General features: G+C 41.7%; 2 protein-coding genes across 2 annotated transcripts; both read left to right on the top strand.

The window, feature by feature from the left end:
• The first annotated feature begins 112 nt into the window (after window positions 1-112).
• Window positions 113-7,041, top strand: LOC308147335 (uncharacterized protein). Its single transcript, XM_080519445.1, has 5 exons — window positions 113-200; window positions 2,983-3,087; window positions 3,593-3,658; window positions 4,445-4,510; window positions 4,761-7,041. The coding sequence occupies exons 1-5, from the start codon at window positions 177-179 to the stop codon at window positions 4,824-4,826; spliced, it is 327 nt and encodes a 108-aa protein (XP_080375571.1). The 5' UTR covers window positions 113-176; the 3' UTR covers window positions 4,827-7,041.
• Window positions 7,042-10,666: 3,625 nt separating this feature from the next.
• On the top strand, window positions 10,667-14,627 carry LOC308147336 (thioredoxin-like). Its single transcript, XM_080519446.1, has 5 exons — window positions 10,667-10,763; window positions 12,946-13,050; window positions 13,228-13,293; window positions 14,114-14,179; window positions 14,426-14,627. The coding sequence occupies exons 1-5, from the start codon at window positions 10,740-10,742 to the stop codon at window positions 14,486-14,488; spliced, it is 324 nt and encodes a 107-aa protein (XP_080375572.1). The 5' UTR covers window positions 10,667-10,739; the 3' UTR covers window positions 14,489-14,627.
• The last annotated feature ends 1 nt before the right edge of the window (window position 14,628 follows it).

Below are 14,628 nucleotides of genomic sequence, written 5' to 3'. Positions count from 1 at the left end.
CCATTCATGAGAAAAAACTGCAATAAATACGTTTGAAGCAATGGATAATGCACGTCTCTGTAGATATTGTGACATAGCGGTTGTTTAGAAATGAGGTGTGTCTGCTTCACTTCTGGTATTTAAAAACCTGCTTCGCTCCGAGACAGAGGCTATTTCTTCCTGCTGCCGCCGCGACCATGGTTCGGATGATAGAGACTGTGGTGAGTTGGTTTTTATTTTTTCTCTCGTCGGTCGTTCGTCCTGCAACTTTGACAGACGCGAGTTTGTGTTTATTCGTCGGTGGCGACATGTTCGTACCTGTCCGGTGTTGAAAAGGCAGAGGGAACTCCAGAGGGGACTATTAGAACCACGACGGAGAGAATTTCACCGACCTCGTTCGGAATGTTTACTGTCTATTTTAATGACAAAATGGCTTTAAAAAAACAAAAAACCAAAGACGTGATCATTTCTAAAAGAAAAACAATTTGAAAAAAACATGCAAAATTGCTTAAAGAAGAGAAAAAAAACTGCTAAAATGATCATGCAAATCGTCCAAAAGGGCTTTAAATATGCATTCAATGATATTTGTCGGTACAGAATTTGATTTTTTTTGCACTATTGGCCAAAGTGCTGTAATTTGGCTTGGCAGGCTCGGGCTGGTGATCCTGCCAGTCGTCACTCAGGGCACACGAATCCCTCACCTCAGGCAAACTGGGCTATACCTGTGAATTGTGGACTAAAGAAGCCGTAAACGATGTTTCCGGATCGGACCGCATCAGCCCTCGTGTGTTGAAGGCGTGTTCCGGCCAGCTCTGTGGAGTTCTGCAGCACCTCTTCAACCTGAGCCTACGCCTTCAGAGAGTGCCAGTGCTCTGGAAAACATCCTGCCTGGTCCCCGTGCCCAAAAAAGGACGCCCTGCTGCACTGAAGGATTACAGGCCGGTGGCACTGACCTCTCACATTATGAAGGTCATGGAGAGACTTGTTCTGGCACACCTCAGACCGCTGGTGTGCCCATCGCAAGACCCCCTGCAGTTTGCATATCAGCCCCATGTTGGGGTTGATGATGCAATCATCTACCCGCTGCAGAAGGCGTATTCCTCCCTGGACAGACCCAACTCCTCAGTCAGGATCATGTTCTTCCACTTCTCCAGAACCTTCAACACCATCCAGCCCAGACTGCTGAAGGCCGAACTGGAGAACATGCAGGTTGGTGCTCCCCTCGTCACTTGGGTCCATGACTATCTGACGGGCAGACCGCAGTTTGTGAGATTACGGAACTGTGTGTCTGGTGGTCTGATCAGTAACATCGGGGCCCCCCAGGGAACTGTGTGTCTGGTGGTCTGATCAGTAACATCGGGGCCCCCCAGGGAACTGTGTGTCTGGTGGTCTGATCAGTAACATCGGGGCCCCCCAGGGAACTGTTCTGTCCCCCTTCCTCTTCACCACATACACATCTGACTTGAAGTACTGCACTGAGTCGTGTCATCTGCAGAAATTCTCTGATGACACGGCCATTGTGGGGTGTGTTGGGGGCGGGGGGGAGGCGGAGTACAGGGTCCTGGTTGAGCGATTTGTGAAGTGGTGTGGGGAGAAGCACCTGCTGCTGAACGTGGAGAAGACCAGGGAGATGGTGGTGGACTTCAGGAGGAACAAGCCCCTGCCCTCTCCAGTCAGCATCAGTGGGAAGGATGTGGACTTAGTGGACTCCTATAAGTACCTGGGTGTCACACTGGACCATAAACTGGACTGGTCCACCAACACACAGGTTCTACAAGAAGGGCCTGAGCCGGCTTTACTTCCTGAGGAGGCTCAGGTCCTTTAATGTCTGCAACAAGATGCTGCAGATGTTCTATCAGTCTGTTGTCGCAAGCACCATCTTTTTTGCTGCGGTGTCCTGGGGTGTCCTGGGTGTCCTGCGGTGTCCTGGGGGGTCCTGGGGTGTCCTGGGGTGTCCTGCTGTGTCCTGGGTGTCCTGGGGTGTCCTGGGGTGCGGGCATCAAGGCAAAGGACGCCAACAGACTGAACAAACTGATCAGGAAGGCAGAGTCTGTTGTCGGCTCCAAGCTTGTCACCCTGGAGGAGGTGGTGGAGGACAGGATGCTGGCAAAACTGCTAGCAATTATGGACAATCCCTCCCAGCCCCCCCCCCCCCCCCCCCCCTCCACACGACACTGGACAAGCTGAAGAGCAGCTTCAGCAACAGACTGATCCAACCCCGCTGCTCGAAGGAACGTTACAGGAAGTGGTTCCTCCCCACGGCAACAAGACTTTTTAACTCGTCGTCTACCTCCGTCAGAGCCTCATTATAATTACTCATGCTTATTTCTAAGTGCTCATGTTCCGTTCTGCGTTTTACTAAATTTATGTCCTACCCAGATATTTTATGTCCTACCCAGATATTTTTATATTTGTATATTTGTATTTCCTACTTTTATATTCTATTCTATTCTATTTTATAACATTCCTAGATACCAGATTGCTGCAACAAAACAATTTCCCTTCGGGGATGATTAAAGTTATTATCTATCTATCTATCTATCTTATGACCCCGCATTGTTTCAGCGATGTTCCAAACGTAAATCGCAGTAAAACTTAACCGCAAAAAGCCAATCCAAGTAATTTATCTGGGATTTCTGGCTGCATTGAAGCGTTGTGAGCGTACAAACGGTGAGAAAAAATTCTGCAGGTTTGGGGGGAAAAAACCCCAAAAAATCAGATGTGATCGGTGACAGTAATACAGGAAGCCAGGAGGAAGTGGCTCGCAGCCAAAAAGAAGAATGCTGCTGTCCTCAGGTGTCACCGGTTGAAACAAGACAATAAAATAAAGGTCACATTACAGAGGAACTGTCATATTTTTGATTTAATGTTCCACTGAACCAGTGGAGAAATGATCAGGAAATATTTTTGACGATGAGGTGGGGTTGATAAGAGACACAGAGCTCAGGGTTTCCGTGCAGGAAGTGTCGCGAGTGTAAAGAAAACTCGTCTGCCCCCCCGCAGGACGAGTTCGACGCCGTCCTGAAAGAGTCTGGAGGCAAACTGGTGGTGGTGGAATTCATGGCACTGTGGTGTGGCCCCTGTCGAATGATGGCCCCCAAATATGAGGTCAGTCTCCCGCTTTCTTTATTTTCTTTTTAAAATTTTTTATAAATCCAAATGGGGCCAGACGAGCAAGAAGCAGTGCCTTGCTCAAAGGAAACGACGAGCGGCTGTTGAGTCGCTTTTCCCGGCACCGTTTGTCCTGCTGGGAAAGTTTTAGTTTGACTTGAGAACTTGGCTGTTAGTTTGCAGTGTCAATCTCTATTTTACTGACGTTTACGACGTTTAAGAGTCACTGAGTGCAATTTAAAAATTTAAATTAAAAAATGGCTCCTAAGGTGGAAATTTGAAAAATAAATTGTCCAACTCCATCACCGTGGAAACGGGGGGAAAAATTTTTTTTTTTGAAAAAGCTCAGACTTTGTCCACTCTCGACTGCGCCTGTATGGTTTCATTAGGAAAAAAACAAAAAACAGCACCTTCTACTGGCCAATATGAAAACTACATGTAGATATTAAGGCACGTCTTTCTATGTGACAGTCGACTGATTGATTTTTTTTTTTACGGACAGAAAATGTCAGAGGATCCCGCCAACAAGAACGTGGTTTTCCTGAAGGTGGACGTTGACGAAGCCGCGGTGAGTTTGTTTTTATAGTAGCGCCGCTCAATTAATCACATTTTAATGGCGATGACGATTTTGGCTCCAGACGATCGCAAGATTCATATAATCGAGAAAAAAACGATGATGAGGTGCGTTTCTGGTGCAGCCTGCACCGTCAGACAGGAAGTGACGACACATTTAACTCGAACGCGCCGGCGCTAGCTACTTAGCGCTAAGTTGCTACTTTTAAATTTCCCAAAAAAGTTATGAATGTAGGTTTTCCTGCGTGTGCTCGTCGTTGACATACCTGCCGTAAACAAACATATATTGGTGATGATAATAACGGCGTGTTTCACCAGTGGTTTAGGTTCCGTGTCATTTTAAAGCTGAGTCATGCTAACGGTGGCTAATAGCAGTACTTAGCTTTAAGTACTTAGCTTAGCTTTCTCACAGGATGGACGAAATATCAACATATAATGTGAAGCAACATGATTCATTACTGTAGTTTATATAAGTATCTAAAGTTATTTATTACTTGTTTTAAAAAGACTGAGTACAACAGTTTATTTTTTACTACATTACAAGATATTTTCGTATATTTATCAGGAGTTTAAAAAATAAAAAGTAAAACATGTTGAATAAATGCTGTTCCAAATTCAAAGACATAATCGTGTAAATAATCGTGATTATGATTTTTTTGTGAGTGGACTTTAGAACTCGTATTTGAATTAGAATGAAATGTGATGTATTAAAGTGTGTTTTGCATCTAAAATGCTCTTTTTAAGCCCAAAACCTTGTCGTTTTCGTCTTGTGTTTTCTCAGGATCTGGCTGAGAAGTGTGAGGTTTCGGCCATGCCCACGTTCATATTTTACAAAAACGGCAAGATGGTAAGTCGTGGAAGACGAGAAGGTTAAAAACAGGATCTTACGTGAAGAAGCTCCTACATTTGTATATAGTTTTGTATTATTGATTCTCTTTATATTTCCTTTTAATTTTGGCCGTCCTGTGGTTCCATACGAAGGCAGAGAGTGACCACATTGAGTCACTTCCTGTCTCCAACCAAACTGCGATATATGAGTCGGAGAATTCTTTGTTTTAATTTGAAATTTAATAGTGTTTCGCACCCTTTTCTTTCAGGTCACATTGGTCTGTGGTGCCAACATGGAACAATTTCGAAGCGCCATAGAAAGCCACAGAAAATGACGTCCCACTGAAAAAACAGTAATCCACATTCGCAGCCTGCATGTTAAACCTCATGTAACTCCCCGGAGGCACGAACAACACAAGTGGCTTTCTTGGTACTGGTTTATTTGAAGCTCCCTCCAAATCCACCGGGAAAACTATTACGTACACACATACAGCCACACAGTATTAATGATTGCATCACCAAAGTAAACATAAACATGAAAACACTCGGAAAAGTAAAATACAGAAAATACATTCATTACCTCGTTGGCTGCGTGCCGTGTAAAGGGGGAATTATCTTTGGTCTTCGGATGTTCCTTGAACACTTCAACACTTTGTGACCACTTAAATTCGCTGTTTATCTCAACTACAGCACATGTGCTAAATGAGACCAAGCCTTTGAAGTCTCATCTGTTGGGATGTGAGATCTGCTAGCTGGAATAAAGTCTAAAGTCTCTTGTATAGACTGGTGGTAGCGAAACCTTCTCGTGAGTGTAAAACCCTCTAACTTGTAAGTTCTCTATTCTATGGGAGCTCACTAAGGTGGTTTTTGAGGTCAGGGTAGAGAGCTTGAGCTTGACAGGTTCTTTGTTTGCTTCCAAAGATTCAGCGATTTCACTGAAACAAAGGTTGTGTCGCTTTGAGAATCCAAAAGTGCGTACATAAGCACTTCTTGTGCTGGCTGAGATGACGATGAAAGCCATACTGGAATGATTGCAGCTGTGTGATTGTCAACTTCTTCCAATATCACTCGGTTTGAAGTAGCAACTGTGGTTGCTTCTTTGTGTTGCACAGATTGCGGATTCACTCTGTATTTTTCTTGAGTTGTACTTAACTGTTCTTGACTTTGAGGCGGTGGTGAATTTCGCTCTTCTTCAGGCTGTACTGCATGCAAACAAGTGGGATGTCGCTTTTGACACACATCACAGATGCTTCTACTTTGGCAGCTCTTTGAGTGATGGCCGGACTTGAGACAGCCAAAGCATAACCTTTCTCTTTGAACAAACTTGATCCTGTCCGGAACTGTTTTCTCAATGAACTTCCTGCATTTGTGCAGAGTGTGCCCACCTTTCTGACAGAAAACACATAACATATTAGCTCTTTCACTTGAACTTGTGGCGAGTGTCTTTGCTCCTAAGCTTTGAGGTCTTTGGTACTTCGGTTTCTCAGACTCAGCTTGTTTCAGCGACTTGCAGTGACGTGACAGGATTACAAGCGATTGTTGCTTCTCTTGTCAGAAATTTAACAAACTGGCTGAAGGAAGGGAATTGGTTGCTCTCTTCTTGAACATCAATAACTTTCCGGTTCCAACTTGCCGTAAGCCAGTCTGGTAACTTCGACAGAATTTTCCTGTTCTCGTTACAGTCATTCAAGATCTCCAATGCTTTAATGTGGACCATGGCAGCTTCACGACTGCGGAGGAAATCCACAAACTCTCTAAGCTCTAAGCTGTCTTTAGAGCCTATCTTAGGACATGCTTGAAGTCTGTCCCTATAAGCAGATTCAGTTCCAAGTAGGAAAAAGCCCTCAAGTGCGTTCTTTGCTTGTCCACGTACGTATCTACGCAGGTAGTATATCTTCTCTTTGTCTTGAATGTTTTTCTGGTCAAATAGTGTTTCGAATGAGAGTTTCCAATCATTGTATTTCAATGGATCCCCACTGAATACTGATGGCTCTGCAACTGGAATCCTATTGGCAGTTAAAGCACCAGCCAGTACTTTAACAAGCTCTGCTGTACTGTCATTTGAGGAGGTCGTTATAGCTTGGGGAACGAAAGGTATCTTTACCTGTTGTCTTGTTGGAGCAGAATCTTGAGTAACTTCTACTCTCTCTTGTTCTACAGTGTATTTTTACAGCGTCTTGTCTCTGCTCTTCTACAGGTTTCATCTGATCGTAAACATGTATTCTTGCTTGTGCAGCATTAAGACTTTTCATTGCCTCCGATTGCTGAATCTTTCTCCTCAAGAGTCTTTTGTAGAGCTGCATGTTCTTCATCTCGTTTAGCTCTAATTTTAGCTTCTTCTTCTTCTCGCTCTAAGCGACGCTTGATGGCTGCTGCCTCTTCAAAATAAAAGCGGTATTTTCAAAATAAAGTTGACAGCACTCTTAAGCCCCACAAACACACAAAACACCTGAAACATGTACCAAAAGACAATAATATTATAAACTGTGATAAATTATGACCGTCAGCTACAGTCAGGTCTTGTCGTCGTCATGGTAACGCGGCGTGTCAGTCGACTGTCCAAAACAACGATCTTTCCTCCAGACAACTTTGTGTGTTCGACACGGTGGCTTTTAATAAACGAATAAAAACTCAAAACGTGTCGTTTTCCTTGTAGATCTTTTGGGACGTCGTTGGGGAAAAAAAAAAAAAAAAAGCAACTTTCTGGGATTTTGTGTTTCAGTGGTTAAATACTTCCGGAGATTCAAGGCGTCGCAGTCGCTGCCTGGATTCCAAACACAGAATTATCAGCCTGGTTTTAATTCTAAAAAAAAAAAAAAAAAAAAAAGTCTGATAAGTTTGCAAAGACTCACTAAACCGGTTTTTTGCCGCCCCGATCCGCCCGGCTCGTCTTCCCAACTGAAACGACGCCTCGGGCGATAAGAGAGACACGGAGTGACGGATGGCGTCAAACACGCCGCGCGACATTAACAATCTACCGAGTTCGCATCTCGACCACATTTATCATTTATCTAATACTGTTTGCACATTGCAGGATGAAATCGCCAGCCGAGTCGCAGCCTACGATGCACGCCAGTCAACGTGCCTGAATAAATGAACTTGAATGCATGGATGGTTTATTTTGGTTTGTGCAAAAAAATTCATCTTGTGCCTTCGATTTATAGTGCTTAAAACCGAAAAAAACTAAACGTAACAGACGTAATGCAAAAGAGAAGTGAAAAGCTTATACTTACTCTAAGTTACTCTCCTTAATTATTTCTGATTTCAATCATTTTTCATTTCAACCATTCGTGATTTTACATTTTAATGTCTTTTGAAGCACAGAGGAGATTTACCCAATTTTAAGTCCATTCCATAATATGACTCCCAGAAATGAAACACATCTATATTAAACATTCTCTTTCATAGAAAACCACATTCCTCTTAAATTATATGTTTTTATCTTAATTTTAAAAAATGTATACCAGTGTAAACCTGCATTTTTCACTCGAAATAATATTTGGAATGTTTTTAAGTATAAAATATCTGCATATTTTAAAGGTGCTATTTTTCAAAAATTGTTTATTAGTGTTTTCTAGACAGGAAGCTTTAATTGATCAATAAAACAAGTTTGTAAAGGGGGAAAAAAAAGCGTGGATGAAAACAGGAAGCATCTCCAAACATTTAGAAAAAACAACGTTATAATGGTCTTACCTTCACAAATAAATAAAGTTCATCCTCCTTCCGGGCAAAAATCTTTTGAATTATCAGCTCCTGCTGCGGTTGAAAGTCCAGTTTAGAAGATTTAATCCTCCGTTGTGTAAAAAGTAGAGATTGTAAACAAGATCCAGCGGCTTCTTCCTCTGCAGCTGCTGCATAAACAGCCCGTCGACTCACGCGCGCCCCCTACGGTGAGGCGGAGGAACTGCCTGCTTCTTATTTAATTATTGGACGGTTGCAAACAGCTTTCAGGTGCACGAGTGTCCCTTTTCCTTTTGTATTCGACGAGGTTTTCTTCTGACATGTTCTTTCTTAATTCTCGAGGACACCTGTTTCTATATTTAATTGCTCTACTGCATCATCCCACCATAGAACTACTCCTATTTATTCTTTTTGGGATGTTATTATTTGCTGCTTTTATAATATGTCCAGTGACTAGTCTCCTCACACTCCTGTCCAAACGGATCCAGTTTGCTTTACTCTAGCGCCATCTAGTGACTGCATATCTTTCCTGCTTACACACGTGTTCATTTATTATGATTTGGAGTTCAGGCAGAGGGGCGTGGTGGCAGAAAACTGTAGAACAGTTCAAACAGACACTAATAAAGTCTGTAATTTAATCTCATGAATGAAAAGTTGAAAATTAAACAAATCTGTACCAGTTTTCATCGTGTGGTAATAAATCTAAGCCACTAGATGGCGACATTGCCCCATTACATTGTTTTGGAATAGTCAACAATACAATACAGTACAATAGAAACACTTGATCTCAGTAGGAAACGCTTTTATTTATAGTCTGAGATTGTATTTTTGATTTGTTTTGATTGCTTTTGAAAGTTACAAAACATAATTTTTTGAATTTATTTTGGCTTTTGGAACAATTTATGTCTTCTTGCCACTTTTCCCAGCAATAGAACTCCATTCATGAGAAAAAACTGCAATAAATACGTTTGAAGCAATGGATAATACACGTCTCTGTAGATATTGTGACACAGGGGGAGTTATAACTCAATAGATTAAATGTTAACCTGAAATGAATTGGTGTCACCAGGTGTCCAATTTATAAATGTGGTGTGATTAAAAAAAATATATATATATATATATCAGGCCAAATCTGGCATAAATTGAATATTATTCATGTAGGAATCTGTGTAAATAATTTAAATCAAATTTAGAGAAATGAAGAAAGGGAAGTAGAAATAAAGAAAAGTCATTCATTCATTTATTAATTTGCTTGTGCTGCAGGGTTCATTATAAACACACATCTGTCCAACAAAATATCTCCAATTTATGATAATCATGGTAATTTATGGAATATTCAAGGACATAACTATTATTTACCATTAATAATTCTTACTATGACCATATAGTGCATTAGGGAAGTGGTGGTTCGCGCTCTTTTCTCACAGTCGGTCCAACTTGCGGCCGGGCCTTTATTTGTGTGGGTTTCCCCTGGTTACTCTGGTTTCCTCCCACATGCGTGTGTGTGTGTGTGTGTGTGTGTGTGTGTGTGTGTGTGTGTGTGTGTGTGTGTGTGTGTGTGTGTGTGTGTGTGTGTATTGCCTTGCAAAGTGACACCTAGAAAATGCTGCATTTTGTAATAAGATAATGCAAACATGCACATTTGTATAGCCCGTAATGTTTATAAAATATAAAATAAAAGTGTTAAAATTTGTCCTAAAATGTATTGAGGTTTTATGAATCCTCAAAAATCTATTTCTATAACACCATTCAGACATAAGGTATACATTACAGCACATTTAGCAAGGTGATTAAGAATCTTAATCTTAAAACTTAAAATAAAATTAAAAAAGAAGTATGATTTTGAAGTGTACGATTTTAAGGTTTAATTGGACTGAAAATTTAAGCTTCGTCACTAAAAATGTCTTTAAAAGGAAAAACTTTCTCAGCATTTTCTAAAGCAAAATTAAAAACAAACGTGGTGATGCGACGTGATGACGTCACGTCACGTCGAGCACGTTACATTTTGGCGTAATTTACAGTAAAAGGAGAATCTGTCGAGTCATTGTGACTCGAATTATTTTTTTTATTTGACACATCCAAACAATCGAATTGAATTTTAACATATCTTTTAAGCAGTTTTTATATACGGAGAAGTGATCAAATGCAATTTTCTCACGTTAAATCGAGATACATTGATTATTTCCATATAACGGCAACACCCAACGCAAGCACAAATAAAAAGAAAACGGTAAAATCCCACATCCGGTTTCTTTCAACATAAACGGCCTTGGTTAAAGACAGCATAGATTCGCCGCATTAACATGAGATAAACGCGTAAATAAAGACAATAAATCGGCATAACGACGAATGACACAAACTGTCATTAAATTGATGAAATTTACCGTGACTTTTAATGCCTCATCCAAGCCGCGGTGCGCTTTTATTGTTTTACGTCGATGGCTGAAACCCGGTGTCTGTTTCCGGTTAACTTGACGCTCTTAAAAACGTGGCGTGCGCGCGTCTGGCAGGGCATTCCCAGTCTTCTCCGTTACATCAGCGTCGCTCCTTCTTCTACAAACCTCAAAATGGTGCGCGAGGTGGAAAACCTGGTGAGTTTTTCGGCCATTTCCCGTCATTTATCTCAACATTTCCTCACGGAGCGGGTCATTATTATTATTATTATTATTATTATTGTAATCACGGCGAGCTCGCGCCGCTGCCTCGCGCGTCCCGCAGCCGCGCGCCTCCCTCCATGTTATCGGTCCTATTTTCCCTCCCGTTTCCCTGCTTTTAGCTCTTATAACTTCACATTTTCAACGTTTGGAATCTTCCGCTGCGTGATGCATGTCGGTGGTCGAGCCTCCAGCGTGACGCCGGCTTCACCGCGGAACACAAAAGGTCGATGGCGGGTTGTACCATGCGTGGGACTGTTGCTGGACTTTGCCGCTGACACTTTGAATTAACCTCAATAAAGCAGCCGCAGCGCTTAAACTGTTCACATCGAGCAAAGTAACGTCACATTACAAGTAAACGTCGCTTTAGTTATGAATGAAGCGGATATTTGTCGGACGCTGAAGTTAGCCTCTGCTTCGATCATTGAAAATGTATAGCCTCAGGAATAACATTTTACCTTTTTAAAAATTTTAAACGATGCAGGTTGATCTGATTTTGTTTTTGTTTAAAAAAAAATGTTTTCTATATTTGCCTTAAAGTATAAATTGTAATTTCACAAAAGTAATTCTCACAAAAAGTGTAATTGAACGGAAAACTCAAATTTCCCACAATTTGGTGAAGCCGTTGAACGCCTCATAGGCTTTCAATTTATTCACATATGGACAAAAATTTAAGCATTTTATGTTAATTTCGCTTGTGTTTTTAGTGTAACTCGTTAAAAAAACGAGCACGTTTACTCATTGTGTGCTTTTCCTTCGTTAACATGTAAAAAATAAAACTTAAAAGTGATTGAGGTATTTAAAAGTGTAGATTAATACCGTTATATCAAAATATCTTTATGTGGGTAAAACGTGCTCTTCTGGTTTGGAGCTTTGCAGACAACCTGATTACATTAGCAGAGTAAACAGGTCAGATTTGGACTGGAGACTAAATATTGACTTAAAACACTTGTTGGGATTAGCGTGTTACTGATTTATTTAATTACTAAATGATTGTGTACTTAGACTCATCAGGGCTGATTGGCTCAGCTTTCTTCCTGCTTGTGTTCCGTGTTGTTTACTACTTTTGAACACCAGTTAAATCATAAAGTATTTTACCTTGAACAAACTGTGATCGCTTGCCTCTATAAAAGGTGGTTCATGTAATAAAGCTGAAAATAACAATGTCGGATTGTCAGATGTTTACATGGCTTTAGTAGGATTTGAGAAATTATAAAAAATATTTAAAGCAGGGCAAGTCCTGCGTTTCTCCACCAAAACTACAGTTTTCACTGGGAGAAGCGTTAAGTTGCAGAAACGACAAGTGTGTTGCTCAGTTTTCACTCAACTTTTCCTATGACTCATAAACCAGGTTGTAACTTGAGTGCAGGATTACCAGTCCGGAGGAACTGTGACTATAGATTACAACCATTTTATCGGACTGCGCCATGCATTTCTGTCTGGGGCAATAGAATGAGCACAGTGATTTATAAGGAAATAAATGTCTTATGTTTGGGTATCGTGCAGTTGTAATGTTTTTAGATACTGCGAAGATTAATATTGTTGCTTTAAAGTGAAATATATAATGTGGCTCGCGACACAGCTTTGTTACTTTAAACCTCAAAATGGAGATAAACTTAATTTTTAGTTTAGTTTTTGTTTCTTCCTTTTTGTTCATATATGGATGACAAATATATATATATATATATAGTGAAATGGCATGACATAACATGAACAAATAAATAAATAAATCCTAGAATACTAGAGCTCAATATGTTTTATTTTGTTTTGCGAATAAAAAATTCTAATCTCATGTCAATTGCCTGATTAAAAAGATTTTAGTTCTGGAGTGACTCATCTATCGAAATACGTTGATTAGTAATGACCTGCTTTGATGCCTCGCATCAAAGATGGCGGCAAGATCAAAGCCGGCGAGCGAGTTGACATCAATCAACTGAATAGCACAAGACAATGCTACGTCTCCAGTCACTTCACTAGCCAGTTAACCTAACTCTCACGTAAGCGTCGGCGGTTCACTCGACACACCACCTGGTGGTTCAGGCTGGTATTGCAGGCGCCGGAGGAGGGCGGGGTTAGCACCTCGAGCGCTGACGGCTCTTTCTTTGTGTTCCCGCTTCAGCAAGACTTCGAGAACATCCTGAAGGAAGCCGGGAGCAAGCTGGTGGTGGTGGACTTCACCGCCACGTGGTGCGGCCCCTGCAAGCAGATCGGCCCCAAGTTCGAGGTGAAGCGCCCGGCCGGGGCCCGGAGGGTCGTTTGGTGAAATGAGCTTTAGCGCAGCTACTTCCTCCTCCGGGGGGGGGGAATTATTGTGGAAAGAAACTAATTTTCTCAGCGTGTCTGATTATTGAACGTTGACGTTGGTTCTACCGTCGTAACGCGTCGTCTCGCTCTCTTACAGGATATGGCAAACAACCCCGAGAACGCAAACGTGGTCTTCATTAAAGTGGACGTAGACGAAGCCGAGGTCAGTGTGTGTGTGTGTGTGTGTGAGAGCTTATTGTTTCCTTCTGTAACTGGATAACTAGCGAGTGTAAAAGAGCTGAAATGACCAGCAGACAAGCTTTCTTTCACTTTTTTACAAAGTAGAACGCAGTAAAAACAACCTGTTTTATTCAGACGTGTGTGATGAAGAGGTTTGAGTCGCGGGATGAAAGGCGTTCAGTGTCGGTAATACTCAAAGCAATGCCAGCTATTTGTAAAATCCCATTTCAGTGGGGGGGAGGGGCGACAGAGGGGGCAGTGTGTGGTCATGTGACCAGACCCAAAAGGGTTTTTTTTGTTTGTTTTGTTTTTGTGCTGCAGCCATCAGAGCGCTGCCGCTCTCTCTCTCTCTTTCTTTTTGAGATTCCATATCTTGGAGATCAAAGTTCATCGAGTTCAAGCTCCAGTCTGGTTCCTCTTGTTCACACCAGGACTGGATCCGGCTTCGATCCCCTGACCTGAGCCGCTTAAAGCCACTTTTTGAAAACGGAGAGCTTGTTTCTATCTCCTTTAACAGTCAAGTTTGACTTGACATCCGCTTTTTATTTATCTATTTTATCTTTGCACTGTTTTTAATTCTTGTTAAAGCACTTTGTGTTGCTTCAATGTATAAAAAGTGCTATATAAATAAAGATTGATTGATTTCCACACTGAGCGTAAGGATCACGGGCGGTAATCCGATTACATGTTTCTGAGGGTTTGAATCCGTCTAAACTGAACGTCGTCTATCTGACTTCTGTGTCAGTAGACTGTAACTGGACTCCCGTAGTAACGGTTGCTTTGTTGTTTTTCTTCCCGTCCAGGATGTGAGCAGTCAATGTGGAATCAACTGCATGCCGACGTTCCACTTCTACAAGAACGGACAGAAGGTACAGACACTCCAGCTTTAAACTTGTAATTCATGGAATTTCAGCAACAAAAAGTTACTCGTTGGCGTTTTAACATCAGGAAATTCAGGTTTGCTGTGATTGGAGCTGGAGGATGCGATTGTCATACTTAAAAATTCTCGAAATTTACTTTATTGGTAATAACTGACAACAGAAATAAGTTTTAAGTCGTATGTTTTTTTTGAGGTTACCGTCTCTTTAAGAGCCGATTCTCCTCCCGTCTTTCAGGTGGACGAGTTCTCCGGCGCTAACTTCGCCCAGCTGAAAGAAAAGGTGGAGAAACTGAGATAATGACGAGTCGGTGAAGAATCAACCCCCCCCCAACCCTCCTGTCCCCCCTCCCCCCCCACAGGAAGTAACTTATTCCCGTCCCGCCGGACTGGAACGTCACCACTGTAACTCTAAAATCTTTAATAAACGACGAACTCCAG

Source organism: Blennius ocellaris, assembly GCF_963422515.1.
Source record: "Blennius ocellaris genome assembly, chromosome: 23".
Taxonomy (NCBI): Eukaryota; Metazoa; Chordata; class Actinopteri; order Blenniiformes; family Blenniidae; genus Blennius; species Blennius ocellaris.
Note: the sequence above shows the minus strand (reverse complement) of the source record. Positions and strands in the feature narration are given on the sequence as shown.

What these genes read in the sequence shown, in the direction of transcription:
- LOC308147335 (XM_080519445.1), top strand. Translation starts at nt 177, where the DNA reads ATGGTTCGGATGATAGAGACTGTG. An exon ending in TTCGGATGATAGAGACTGTG is followed by an intron (nt 201 to 2,982) that starts GTGAGTTGGTTT and finishes GCCCCCCCGCAG; the next exon opens with GACGAGTTCGACGCCGTCCT. An exon ending in TGGACGTTGACGAAGCCGCG is followed by an intron (nt 3,659 to 4,444) that starts GTGAGTTTGTTT and finishes GTGTTTTCTCAG; the next exon opens with GATCTGGCTGAGAAGTGTGA.
- LOC308147336 (XM_080519446.1), top strand. Translation starts at nt 10,740, where the DNA reads ATGGTGCGCGAGGTGGAAAACCTG. An exon ending in TGCGCGAGGTGGAAAACCTG is followed by an intron (nt 10,764 to 12,945) that starts GTGAGTTTTTCG and finishes TTCCCGCTTCAG; the next exon opens with CAAGACTTCGAGAACATCCT. An exon ending in TCTACAAGAACGGACAGAAG is followed by an intron (nt 14,180 to 14,425) that starts GTACAGACACTC and finishes CCCGTCTTTCAG; the next exon opens with GTGGACGAGTTCTCCGGCGC.